The 14,534-nt window shown below is 48.4% G+C and overlaps 1 protein-coding gene across 1 annotated transcript in view; it reads right to left on the minus strand.

Moving 5' to 3' along the window:
* LOC116954766 (uncharacterized) overlaps positions 1-14,534 on the minus strand; it is a 174,275-nt gene that overhangs the window by 37,681 nt on the left and 122,060 nt on the right. Inside the window, exon 3 of the mRNA XM_032975550.2 lies at positions 1,596-1,788. Within this exon, the coding sequence (XP_032831441.2) occupies positions 1,596-1,788 (193 nt within the window). The remainder of the gene's footprint in view (positions 1-1,595; positions 1,789-14,534) is intronic.

Raw genomic sequence — 14,534 nt, forward strand, 5'->3', positions numbered from 1 at the left:
GCACTACCACAGGCGGGACTGGCCACAGCGGACCGAGTTCTCTGTGGGGAGGAACAACGTCAAGTGGGAGCCACTGGTGGACCCCCGGAAGGTGCTGATGCCACCACTGCACATCAAATTGGGCCTTATGAAACAATTTGTCAGAGCTGTAGATAAGGTGTCGGCAGCCTTCAAGTACCTTAAAGACTTCTTCCCTAAGCTGTCTGAGGCAAAGGTCAAAGCCGGTGTCTTCGTCGGACTACAGATAAAGAAGATCCTGGAGTGCAATGAATTCCCCAAGAAGCTCACTAGTAAGGAGAAAGCGGCTTGGAATAGCTTTGTCGCAGAGGTTCGTGGCTTCCTGGGCAATCACAAGGTAGAAAACGATGTGGAGCTGTTTGAGACTGGTGAAGAATTACGGCACAATGGTCTGTAGGATGTCTCTCAAAGTCCATATCCTTGATGCCCATCTTGATAAATTCAAGGAGAACATGGGAGCGTACACGGAGGAGCAAGGTGAGCGCTTCCACCAGGAAATACTGGACAGTATAACGAGAACATGATGGGAGACTACATTTGAGGGCTGCTTTGTGAAAGTGATTTACAGTATAATCGTAAATCTCGAAAAACTACTCACTTCTAATTCTTTTGTAGTAATTTTTGTATTACTTTAGCATAAATACATAGTAATTTTGATTCATATGTTTTTTTATCAGACTTTATGTGAACGAAAATACATAAATTCATCCGTTTCCTCATTGAAAATAGGTACATTTCAAAATATCACTGTCCTGGTCACAAAAGCAAAGTTTGTGGGGAAAAAGAACCATTTTCTATACTTTTTAGGCATAAACAATTATGCAATAACACTAACTACCCAGGAACAAAAATTGCGTTACATAGTGGTGTCATTAATTCATTCGCACATCCAAATGGCGCGTTGACTACATACGGTGCGAAACAAGTTCAACATATGTACATACATCACACCTCCGATTAGCATGGTTGGCTACGTATAGTGTGAAAGATGTTCAACATACATACACCGCATCTCCAATTATCACGGTTGGCTACGTATGGTGTGAAAGAAGTTCAACATACATACACCACACCTCCGATTAGCACGGTTGTCTACGCACGGTGTGAAAGAAGTTCAACATACATATAGACATACAAAAACCTCACTGAGTCTCAAGACTCTTTGTCAGGAAGGTCTTGGCAAATTTTCACAGTAGGGGGGTGGGCGATGCTGCTGCTGTGCGTAATCCCCAATTGGGCAACTTGCAGCCAATACCATGGCCAGTCATGGTGCACTATTTTTGCTAAGCTGTGGAAGGAAAACTGGAGAATCCGGAAAGAAACCCATGGAGAACACCGGGGGTGGGGAGAGAGAACACACAAACACCGCACAGAGAGACGACTCCAGTCGGGTATCGAACCTCTGCCTCCACTTCTTGCTGCGAGACGCGAGCGTCGCCACTGCTCTAACGCTACCCTGTCGGTGCGGAGTTTAGAGGGAAGCTGCACCGCACCGCATCACACCGCACCACACCAAACCGTACCGCACCACACCACACCGCACCACACCGCACCACGCCGAAGCGACGCCAACTCACCAATGCACACGAGGTCCATGAAGCCGTACATGCCGTAGCAGATCTGGAAGAGCATGTCCTGGCGCTGCCAGCGGGCCGAGGTGCTGAACGCCGACCACACGAGCCACAGGATGCTCGCCACGAGGAAGAGGCAGCCCAGGATGACCGCCGCTATCTGCACCTTCTCGATCATGGTCAGCGAGATGGCTTGCCACTGGCAGGGGGGGGGGAGGCAGTGGAAGAGGAGGGAGGATGATGTGACACCATTCAGCAGGCATCGTCTGCATGTGGGGGGGAATCCCACCTCGCGGGCAACAACGCCGTTGCTCTCACGTCGGTTTGCCGCAACCTGTCCTGAATATGGGCAGGGCAGTGCGCATCACGGTCACTTGGCAGGCATGAATGTTCGTATGTACATTATGTACGTTTAACTTCTTTCGCACCATACGTGGCCAACCGTGCTAATCGGAGGTGCGAGGAAAGGACAACAAACTAAACACAAAAAGCAGCTCTAAAGAAATTCGTTTGTTAATGTAGATGGTTTAAAAGTACACGGTTCTCAGTGGCTTCCTCAGTGGGCATCACCGTCACTCACGCTGCCAGTGATTTATTTGACTCCCCCGGGCCGCACCCAGGGATCCCACACGACCCATGCGGGTGACCTCTGGCCACGCCAGCCCAGCGATTCCCCGGCCGGTTGTGAACCCGGCATCCACCTCCGCACCGCACGGCTATCGACGACGATGGCTTGCCTTTCATATGTCCGGGAATTATTTTGCGTCGCATCCTCTACCCAGAACCGCTGTACAGTGTTGGCATTGGAGATTAGGTCTGGCTCGCACGTTCACTCGGGGAGCTCCCGCTCGTGTGCGCGGCACGCAGTCGGCAAACTGGAGCCGCGACGGTCAAGAGAGCACACGAGCAGCCAACGCGTACACAGAGCGGCGCACTTGGAGACGCGCATTGGTTTAAGCGAGTCTGACTGCTGATGAGACACCGAATGTCGAAACCATTGCAGAGTTTGCTTGTGTTGAACCAATGCTGATTAAAAGGATGTACTCCAAGAAAACCATGTGGCTGATGGGATGGAGGCGTGTTGTTTATTTTATTATTGTTTTACTTAAACTCATCGAGTCCCTTGGAATTATTTTTTGAGCGGTTGATCAGTGAGCGGCTCTGTGGCTGTTTTCTGGGGGCTGTTTGAGAACATTCATCGTCTCATTCTGTACAAACACCGCTCACACAACTGGCTTTTTATTTAGATTAAGCACAAAGTCAACAATAGGTTCAACGCGTACGATATTCCCTCCTTATTCACGAACTTGCTATAATAGCTGCGATTTTGGCTATCAAAGAATCGCATCTGGAACTCTACACGACAACTGCATCGAGAGATAGAAATAAAGTAACGAGATAAAGTGATGAGCGTTAAAGTGATGAGAGATACATTGATGAGAGATAAAGTGAGAAAAGATAAAGTGATGAGATAAAATGTTGAGAGATAAAGTGATTGAGAGATAAAGTGATAAAGCGATGAGCGATAAATTGATTGAGAAGTAAAGTGATTATTCGAGACAGGTTTTGTGTACCTCGCTGCGTGTATATTTATTTTGCACAGACAATAAAGGCAAAGATTCCCCGTATGGTCTAAAATACTTTTGGGGCAAGTGCTGGGAGCGAGCAGCACCTATGAAGGCCGGCACAGCACACAAGGGCGTGGGTGGCCAGCACCACGCCCGGCCGGATACTCATTTGAGGCTGAGTCGACCTAGCGGAGGCCAGTTCAAATAAGTCACTGGTGCTGGCCATGAGCGGGAATCAAACTCGGGTCGCAGGGTTCGTAGCGCGGAGCGCTAACCACTACAAAAAACAAAGACAAAGATCCCCCGTATAGCCTTAACAGACTGTCGGGGCAAATGCTGTTAACGAGCACCTATGAAGGCTGGAACGGTACACGAGGTGGTGGGTGGCCAGCACCACGCCCGACCGCCTTTGTCTCCCCAGTGGCGATGTTTACACATCGCACCAGGTACTAATTTCAGGCTGAGTCGACCTAGGGGAGGCCCAGGACCGGTTCAGATAATCGTCACTGGTGTTGGCTGTGAGCGGGAATCGAACCCGGGTCGCCAGGTTCATAGCGCAGCACGCTAACCGCTACACTACCGCTCCCCCACTATGTCAGAAAATAAAAGTTTTGTGGGCTGGCTGGCTCGCTCGCGTGAGGGTAAGGTCACCGCGCTTAGCTTACCTAATTCGTGAACTCCATCGTCAAACCCAAGAAACCGAAGACGTCCAATCTAACTGCATTGTTTAACGATCATAAGAACAAGAATTGGAAGAGGTGACAAAGTCGTTTTTCTGTTGCACCACCACCAATGTTTCGGAACAACATTGTTTCCTCCCCTTAACATGGTAAATCTAGATTTAAAGCTTTCGTGACTGCAGTAATTCATATTCTTAGTTCTTTCGGTAAAGTCACGTTGAAGGGAAACAACAAAATAATAAAATATATATAAAACAATAAAAAAATTCTCACGACGTTTCGACCATAACACAAACGGTCGTCTTCAGGTGTGTTGGTTTGCATAAATTTATTTTTAAACGGTGTATTTATTTATGGTCGAAACGTCGTGAGAATTTTTATTGTTTTATATATATTTTATTATTTTGTTGTTTCCCTTCAACGTGACTTTACCGAAAGAACTAAGAATATCGTAAATCTACCTTTAAAAAATACCGTGAAGCAGAAGTTGAGTATGGATACAACCACATTTCCCAACGTGATTTGTAATTTTGATCCTTGCTCGTGTATCAATAGTTCAATTTGAATGTGCAATGTTTTTATTTATTGAAGGACCGTGTGTGTTGCCCTGGTCTGGTCTGGGACTTTTGTTGTTGTTTTTGCTGTCTTGCTCCAAGCTTGCATTTAGTGTTGGAAAAATCGGTAGCAATTTATGTACTTTTGCAATTTGTACTTACATGCTTAGTGTATAACACGTCGGCTTTCGCGACCAATATTATTCATAAAAAGGTTTTTGGGTTAGATCGCATGAGTATAAATGTGATGTTAACCCACCACCACCCAACACAGCCAATTATTAAGATTTGTCACGTAACCAAAACGTGCCAATTAGTTACTACTTCAAATTTTAAATGTAAAATTTTGACTTAAAACTTTCATGACTGCAGGAATTCTTTGGTTCTTTTGGTAAAGTCACGTAGATATCAGGAGATGATGATCGCGTGTGTTGCGATCGAAACGTCGTAGTTTATTTTATTTTATTTACTTAACTTTTTTTTCTATCTACGTGACTTTACCGAAAGAACCAAATAATATTGTAAATGTTGTTGTGGGTTTACTCTCCAACACACATCCGTGTGTGATGAACGAGTCACGAATTGGCACGTTTTATTTACGTGACAAACCTTACTAATTGACTGTGTCGGGTGGTGGGTTTAACAGGCACTTCCGACGACACTGGACGACGACGCCTTGGGGGCGTTCTATGCCATTCCGCCGGAGGACCGCCAAACGCTTCCACAAGCTCTTGCCCAGATGGCGGGAATGTTTGACCCGCCATCTAATGTGCGACACAAGTTTGCTTCATGATGGCTGGGGGAGGCCGAGCCACCCCTTGCCTTCCGCAGCGCGCTAGTGTCGTTGGCGCAGGCTGCATACCCAAAGATGGACAAGGACAGGTTGGACCCCTTGGTCCAGGAGCGCATGTTGGGGCTGGCCCAGGAACTGGACATCGTTTTTCCAGCCACAAAAGACGACGACTCGTCGTCTTCAAAGGTCGTGCGGTGTCTTAAGGCGTACTTCAATTTCAAGCGGCGTGCAAGAGTGGCGGCATGCACCGGACCCTCCGAGTTGGCGGAATCGCCCAAAGCCGTGGATCCTTCTCAAGCTTTCGCTTCGTTCGACGGCAACAGGTGGAGGAAGGACGAGGCAGAGCGGAAAGAAGATCGAAACTTGAGTAAAGTGACCGGCCTTCGCCCGAAAAGCACTCCCATCATTTGCTTCAAGTGCGGCCTGCCGGGACACATCTCGACAGGATGCCAGGCTGCCTGAGGGAGACTCTCCACGGTGCCGTCGTTCTCCCCCCGGCCATCCTCGAATCCGCTGGGTTCCCAGGTGAGTCGCGGCACACCACACACCGGCCCTTGCAGTCACCTCACGCATCGTATTCGGGCGCCGAGTAGCGTTCGCATGTTGGACAGCCCTGTCGGGTCGTTAAGCCAGAGAATCGGGGTTTGGTGGGCGATGGGTGGCCACGGCGGCCTGGTTAGTCGTCGGCGTTGGGCCACCGTATTGTTTCTGCGTTGGCGGGTTCGTCTGCCATCAATGGAACCATACAGGGGGTAGAGGTACGGATGCTCATTGGCACCGGAGCATCCGCTACCATAATATCGGAAGTAATTTTTGATTGTTTGCCGCAAAAATCGTGTACACTTCGCACTGTTGAGATTCAATGTTTCGCCGCAAACGGCGGATCCCAGGGGATTATTGGACAAATATCGGCAAATGTATGCATTGGCGACACTCAGGTGACAGGGCCAGTGTTAGTTGCAAAATCTTTGGCTGTACCCTGTCTGTATTGTCCCCCAGCAAAGCAGCGCTACTGCGTGACACGTCATGAATTGTTGGCCATCGTGTATTTTATGCAACAATACCATCCGTACCTCTATGGCAGAGAGTTTGTGGTACATACGGATCACGCGACTGCCACCAGGGAACCAATGTGCTTGTCTCATGGGTAGGGGGCGGTGTAGACCCACGGTGCTGGGACGGGCGGGGTAGACCCACTGAGACGGGGGTCATCCTCGGTTGTTGTGGTAACAATGTACGTTACAACCACCGGTACTGCTGACGCGTGCGACAGCACCCTCGGTCTCACGCACACTGAATGGAGGCAGCTCAAGCGGAGGACGCCTCCTTACTTAAACTGAGACGCCGGGTCAAAAACATTGATGGTGGGGAGGATCGACGAGCGCTGTCCTCTGTGATCCTTAAAGGGGGTCTTTTGATGCAATGGGATGGTAAAATGCAACGATATAACATTGTGGTGGCCACCGTTCTGTGGGGCAAGGTTATATAGACTACGCATGAGCGATTGATGTACTTGGGCGTCCGGAAGACATTGTTGACTCTCTGACTTAACTTCTTTAGGCCCGGCATGGCAGACAATGTTTATAATGTTTTGAAGGGATGCACTGAATGTGCTCGCCGAAAACCCCCAGCGAGAAAGGGCTGTCCACCATTGAAATCGATTACGGTATCCCATCTGAACGAACTCGTCGCGCTTGACGTGTTCGGGCCGTTCCCCACCACACCGCAGGGAAATAAATATTTATTGGTGGAGGTGGAATACCTCTCGCGCTGACCGATGGCCTGGCCAGTGCCAGACCAGTTGCCACGACGATCGCGGACGTATTCCTTCACGGCTATGTGTTGAATAAGGGGGCTCCAGAACGCCTCCTTACCGACCAAGGCAAACATTTTTCTTCTAAACTATTGAAGGAGGTATGCGATTTGTTGGGCACTAAGAAGGTTCGAACTTTGCCTGATCATCCTCAGACTGGAACGTTTGCACAGAACCCTGACATCGATGTTATGTCAGCAAGTCGATGAGGGCCAGTCCAACTGGGACTTGCATATTCCAGGTGTTCTCGCGGCCTATAGATCGGCCCTGCATGCTTCCACCAGGCTCTCTCCATGTTTCCTTATGTATGGGAGGGAGCAGGATCCCCCCGATTGATATTCAGTTGAACCCAGAGCCGAGCAATAAGAAGATGCCAAATCCCATGCGCCTCACCCTGAAATGGTTGTCCGAAGTGTGGGAGGCTTCCCGAGGAAATTCGGCCTTGCGGCAGGCGGCCAATGAACGGCTTGTGAGGCTTCGGGAGTCGGCAACTAAATGGATGCCGGGTGATACGGCTTGGCTTCACTGCCTCCAAGTCCCAGTGGGTACGTCCCCTGAATTGTATAAACCATGGAGGGGCCCAGACGAAGTTGTGGAGGTTGGAAGCCCACAGTGTGTGTGGATTAAGTTCGGCCGCAGGTGCTGGTTTGTTCATTCGTCGTGAGTGAAACCGTTTTTTTCGCCGGCCGAAATTCCTTCATCTCCACAACCCAAGGGCTGTGTGTCTGGTGTGTCTGATGAGCTGGGGCGTGCATCCGCTGAGGATGTGCCTCAGGGGAGTTCTGTTGATCTGCCCACCTTACACCCTCGACATCACCCATTGCATCCTGAGAGCGATCGCGGCTGTCTTCTGGAATCAATCCGCCGGGCTACGTCTCCTCGATCTTCGGTCATCACGTTCGGCATCGTGGGTCAGGGAGTACGTTACTGGCCCGGTTTATTTAGTTACCCTGTTGGGGTCTAGTTAACTATCATTGTGCGTTATGTAGTTACCCTGTTGGGGTTATAGAATAAACGTGTTGCCTCCAAGGTAAAGTGTGTGGCTCCGTTGAATACACTACACATACATACACCACATCTTCGATTATCACGGTTGGCTACGTATGATGTGAAAGAAGTTCAACATACATACGTACGTCAAATCCCCTGTGGTGCCCAAACTAAATGCCGTTGCTTGTCAAGTTGTCAATGCTCGCAAGTGTCCAGATGTTCACACAACGCTCACTGTTGATGAGGCCAGGATACCCATGGCCATCGAGGGCTCAAAACAAAGAGCTGCGGGCGAACCAACCACACTGCCAGGGGTTGCAACTTTTTTTTTGGGGGGGGGGGTTATGTAGCAGCGTTATGCGATGCAAAGAGGCCTAGTCGGCCACAAGGGTACCCGAATCAACAGATTAGCAAGTAAACAAAATTAATAAGTAAAAATGTATTGATGAAACAAATAACCTGCAGTCTACTATGGCCTAAGCCCATTTAACGCATATGGCTATTAATTTCCACATGATAAGCCACTGCATTGAGATATCATTCGTGGCCAGGTCGCTTCTGTTTAACAAATATTGACCCGATTTGAAATCGCTATGTTTCTGCAACCACGAACCGCCCATGAATGAAACTCTTACCACTTGAAAGGGCGGGAAAAATAGTTTCAAATTATTACCGCTAGATGCCTCTGCCAGCGCACAAACAGCCCCTAGCCTCAGTCATTTGCAAGATGGTGACCCCGGAACACAAGGCGTTTTGCGTTCTGCAGTTCAGCAAGACTGAATCCGTAATTTCGGTGCAGCGTGCGTTTCAACGGCGTTTCAACGGCGTTTTGGCATTGATCCGCCAATGTCAAAGAGCATTCGTCATTGGTACCGACAATTTGAAGAAACAGGCTGTTTATGTAAGGGGAAGAGCACAGGGCGACCACGCACCTCAGAGGAAAACGTGAGAAGAGAGGTGTTTGGGACGAATTCAACTATCGTCTCGATGTTGTCCATACAGCAGGTGGAAGGCACATAGAGCATTTATAAAATGGTTAGTAAAACTTGATAACTTATTCAACCGTTTGTAACTTTTTGTGTAATTGTAACATGCTGCCATCGTGAAATATACTGCTTTGAAATTGGGTCCATCACTTTTGAAACACCCTGTATATAGTAGGCCTTACCTGGTCAAATAAAAGTATTTTTTGTAGTTTAAATCTCATTTGTGTCACTGGGAGACTATTTTCTTCTCAACCCCCATACACAACTAAAATAATTATATTTTAGTCTAACATATTATTGCACAGCCCCCCCCTCCCCCCCCCCCCATAGTAATAGGGACAACATAACGTGATGTTAGGCATCTCCACATTAAGCTGTCTACGTCGCTCACCCGCTTCCTCTCCGCACTTAAAACCAAATGATCGTAACCCCTAGCTCGCCCCACGACCCCTCAATCTCCCCTTTATAACCTCTCCCATCGTTACTGTTCCCTCTTCATATTCTCATTACACGGCTTTTACTCCATAAACCCCATTCATTAAATCCAATCATCATCATCGTTTACTGTCATCAATTGCACTTTCACCGAATTCACGTATCATCATCACACATTCGCCCAAATTGCGTCCTCTCATCAATTTCATTCACCTCATCTCCACCGTTGTTGTATTGTTGTTAATTATTTGTAAAGCGCCTTAATTAAGGCGCTTTGTATAAATTCCTTTAAAGAGAAGATTCTTCGGTGGTGGCATTCGACGAGGAGGAAACCAACATCAGTGTGCCACCCCAGCACTCACGCTACCAATTGAAAAACAATGCAGGGCAAGGCGCGACATCGAAGTGCGGACCCCAAAACAACAAAGCATCAAATTTCCTCTTCACAGTTTCCAATTAAAACAACAACAAAAACCGCTACACCCAGTAGGGGATAATGCCACGTTAATAATCCTAAATGCATTCAAGTTACGATAATATAGGATCCGGTTTAATGTTAGGAATAAAATGTAATCTCTACTACTTTGAGGGTTTATGAGAAACACAAATAGAACAAAAATTCCTGTTACAACAGAGGCTCAATTGTCTGAGGGTGGGCTGAGAAGTGAATTCATTTTGCTTGCGATCGCACGCCTCGACACCCCAATCGGAGCTTCGGAGGGAAACACGTCCAGGATGTTGCATCCCCCCCCCGTTGGACGTCGGCACATGGGAGGGTGGGGGGGGTGCGTCTCTCAGGTGGCACAGTGACAACGGGGGGAGGGGTGGGTGCGTCTCTGAGTTGGCACAGTGACAATGGGGGACGGGGGGGTGGGTGCGTCTCTCAGGTGGCACAGCGACAACGGAGGGGGGGGGGTGCGTCTCTCAGGTGGCACAGGGGGGGGAGGGGGGGGTGCGTCTCTCAGGTGGCACAGTGACAACGGGGCGGGGGGTGCTTTCTATATTACACGTGTCGTGACATATGACGTCACTACTGTGTTGGGTCTGTACGGGTACTGTTGGCGGGGTGTCACTGAGGTCGCGTCAGGCCGTGCCACTCTGCGTGAACTTGACAGGACACGTGATCGGACGAAGGGGGGCTGGGGGCCCCAGGGGGGGGGGCTTGGTGGTCACTTGGTAAGGGGCCCGGACCTTCCCGAAGGATCGGGAAGGGGGGCGTGGTCGAGGGCGGGGCCAGCCACGCCGCGGCAGTTATAAGCCGGGTTTGTTCCACCCCGGGAATGAAGACGCCATCAGCGGTCCTCGAGTCTCCGATCTTCGTCCGTGACCAGGCAGCCTGTTAACCTGCTCTGGTCACGTTATATAGTATTCCCCCGAGTGTTAGTTAAATTAGGTACGGTAGTCACCACCTTATTTATAGTGTTAAAGTTATTTGTTACGTTGTTAATAGTGTTGCCTCCAAGTTGAGTGTGTGCCTCAATCGAACCCATTACCCACGTGTAGACGTGAAAGGAATAGTGGTGTGTGTACGCAGTGGCAACGCTGCATGTATCACATTAAAGAGGAGCCTGGGTTCGATTCCCGACTCGGTCGATTTTCTGTGTGGCGTTTGCATGTTCTCCCGCAGTTCTGTGCAGTGTTTGAGAGCGGGTGCACTTTGTACGTTCTCCCCCTGTTCTGCAGAGTTAGTGTGTGAATGAATAGAGTTTGTAAGTTGTGTGAGTGAGGAGGCTTGTGAAGGACGCTGCTCCTGCGCAGTTGGAGGCAGTCGCCCTCCAAGAACAACGGACGGCAGAGGAGCGACACTCACAACAACGAGCGGAGCGCCGGGTAGCTAAAATGCAGGAAGTTGGCACAGTAGGGAGTAACAGCTGGTGCATCTACCGGTAATCAGCCAACCCATGGCAACTGCTGAGTCTATCCCACGTGACCAATCAGCGAGCCTTCGACACTTCACGTAGCCTCAATGTGTGCACCTAGCCTGGCACAGGCGCCGTGGTGACGTCACCGCCACTTCGTGGCTAATGGCGGGTATTGATATTGGTGATTGTGAGTGAGCGAGTGAGTGGAGTTTGTATGTTCTCCCCGGTTGTGGTTTACCCCAAAACTCCCCTACCAATAAGAAAGTTGTGAGATCCGACTCAAGTTAATGTGAAGCCTTCTGATTGGTGGAGATGTGTTGCGCTAACCCACAACCTAAAGAAACGACGTTAAAATGTTGGAAATGACCCAGGATATTTCTCTCTATGCTTTCGTTTTGCTTTTATACAGCCAAAACTTAATATTCATGAGCGTGAGATCAGCGGTATTTTTACTGTGTGCCTTGCGAACCCCATCCTCAGAATAAAAATCCTAGTTTAGACTGCAGGAGGAGGAATTCGATAAGCTATGAAGCTCTTTTTCACAGATGTCCGGTGGGGGAACGGGGCCACAAATTCCAACAACACGACAAAGATGACCCCATTTGATGATCGCATTTGGGGTCGCGACCCTGGGATATATTTTCCATGTTGAAGCAGCCCTGTGTCCGAATGGGAGTGTGCCTCTCTGGGTGTTTATACTCGGGGACACTTAAAACGGTTTTCCAATCCACTGCTGGATGAGGGACCGTCTCCACACCACACGGGTCATTTGACCATACTTCACGCTGGCCAGCGTAGGTTGGTAAAGGTAGGAAGCGTAGGCGTGGGAGCTTTGATGTACGGCACAACAATGAGTTTTGCTGCACTGCCCTCTGCTCACAGCCACATAGGCCTGCAACAAGCCGATGGACGACCTGGCGCTCCTGAGTGGTCGCTGTCCAGGCTCACAAAAAAATACTGCTCAGCTTTCAATGTTTGATAAAGATATGGCAAACATTACGGCTGATTTTGGTCATAGGCTCAGTAAAACCGATAAGCAGTCGCGAATACCTTTGGTACTCGACCAGATGACGCCTTTTGGCGTCATCTGGTCGAGCACCAATTGGGTCGAGGCTCAAAAGAAAGCCGTCCCTTGGTGTGGACCAATCAGTTTCAAGGACAATGCATATATTATCATAGTATGTTTTTTGTTTGCATTTTGACTGCAGGTATTGTGGTTAATGCAGACATGAATCCTAGTAAAAAGGTTTCAGTTTTGTTGCCAAAAAAGGGGAAAAACCCTATTATTACATTTTGGTACTGGCAAAGGAGGTCTAATGATGAAAATAAAAATAGTTTTTAAATAGTTTTTGTCATCGTAGTTTTTGAATTGTTCGTTAATTTTTTTTTTATTTTCCGTTGGATTAAATTGCCCTGGTCGGAGCTATAAATTGCATTTGGACCTTACGAAAACAGAACAATGTTTTGTTTTTACCCGGTATGACCCACTCCCAAATGACAGCTCAACAAAGTGGCTTATGATCGTGTGGAAATTTATAGCAGCCAAATACTCGAAACGCGTGATGTTGATTTTAAATGTGGAGCGAAAAACCGAAGGACCCAGAGAAAAATCCACGCGACCACAAGGAGAGAGAAAGACACACTCCAAATATACAACAGGCGTCAGGGTCGGGATCGAACCCACGACCTCCTGCATACCAGGCGAGGGAGTTAATAATTCACCACCGCCTCACCGTATAAATAGCGTACAAACTTGTGGGAAGTAATTAGCACGAATGACGCCCTTTATCAAATTAAATTATTATTAATTATAATTTTGTCAAAATGTGTTATCACATTGGCTCAAAGGGGCCCGCTCTTACTCGGCCATGCTGTAAATATATTATCCCCTGAATTAACGAGATTTACACTACTGCTGCTGTGCGTAAACATTCCGGGGCAGTTCGTCACGCAAGACCGCGAGGAAAAACGCCGTCTGGGACCGCGCGGGATGTCACTCGGCCTGTACGGAGAGTTGGCAGCGAATTATCCAAAATGTGTCGCGAGCCACCTTCTAAATCCTTTCTTATGGATGCACTCATTCATTCGTTACCGAACCGTGCACGTCCGCACATATATTTGCCGGAGATCCGATTTTAAAGCTTTAACTTTAGCAGCACTATTTCCATTGTGCCGTTCTCGCGTGCACGCACTAGCATTTGGGGATTTAGAGCCCTTGAGAGGAGACCAAGCAAAAGCAATCTTCTCTTGATAGCGACGGAGGTTTTTTTTTACGAACTGCACGCATAATTAACGCTGCGTGTCTCACAGGAGGGGCCTGGGTTCGATTCCCGACTCGGGCGCCTATCTGCATGGAGTTTGTACGTTCTCTCTTCCCCTGTTCGGCATGTATTTGTGTTTGCATGTTGAACTTATTTCGCACCATACGTAGCCAACGGTGCTAAGCGGAGGTGCGGGGAAGGCATGGGTTTCTTCCCTTCTGGGTTCTGCGGTTTCCTCTCATGGCTAACCCCCTGCCCCGACACGATGCTACTGGTGTTGGCCACACATCCCAATGTTGAAACATGACGCTGCAAATTATTTAACGTGGGATTACAGAGCAACAGCAGCAACATCGCAGCTCCCCACTGTGGAAACTTTGGCAGGACCCCTCATGAGAACGAGTTTTCCCCGTGGCTTCGGCTCCCCGATGTCACATTAGCAGGTTGAATTTCTCACACCAACGTGGCCACCTACGGACGCCGACCTCTGCGTCGTGGTGGCTCTGCGATCTTACATTAACATGCTAATCTCTCACATTAACATCACAGCCCTCCCACTTCGTTTATGACCCTAGGACTACACCCTATAAAACAGTATGCATTCAGCAGCTTTTCTCCTCTTTCCTCCTGATGACGGTCGCTTGTGTTGTGATCAAAAAGTCGTAGTTTTTTGTTATTTTTTGGTTATTTTATTTGAACCATCTACGTGACTTTACCGAAAGACCCAAATAATATGACTGTTGTTGTGTTTAGTTTTGTTGCGTGTCTCTCTCTCCCGTGGTTGCGTGAATTTTTTTTCCGGGTCCTGTTTTTCCCTCCACATTTCGAATGAATATCACGCGTTTAGAGTATTTGTCTGCTATAAATGTCCATACGTTATCAGCCACTTTGTTGAGTTATCATTTGTGGCCAGGTTGTTTCTGAAAAAAGAGCTACATAGCTCAGTAGGACCTTACCTGGTAAACAAAAAAAGGTTCAATTTAGTTTTTAGTTTACCTCTACT

Source organism: Petromyzon marinus, chromosome 56, assembly GCF_048934315.1.
Source record: "Petromyzon marinus isolate PM22_M1 ecotype Great Lakes invasive population chromosome 56, UKy_Petmar_22M1.pri1.0, whole genome shotgun sequence".
NCBI lineage: Eukaryota > Metazoa > Chordata > Hyperoartia > Petromyzontiformes > Petromyzontidae > Petromyzon > Petromyzon marinus.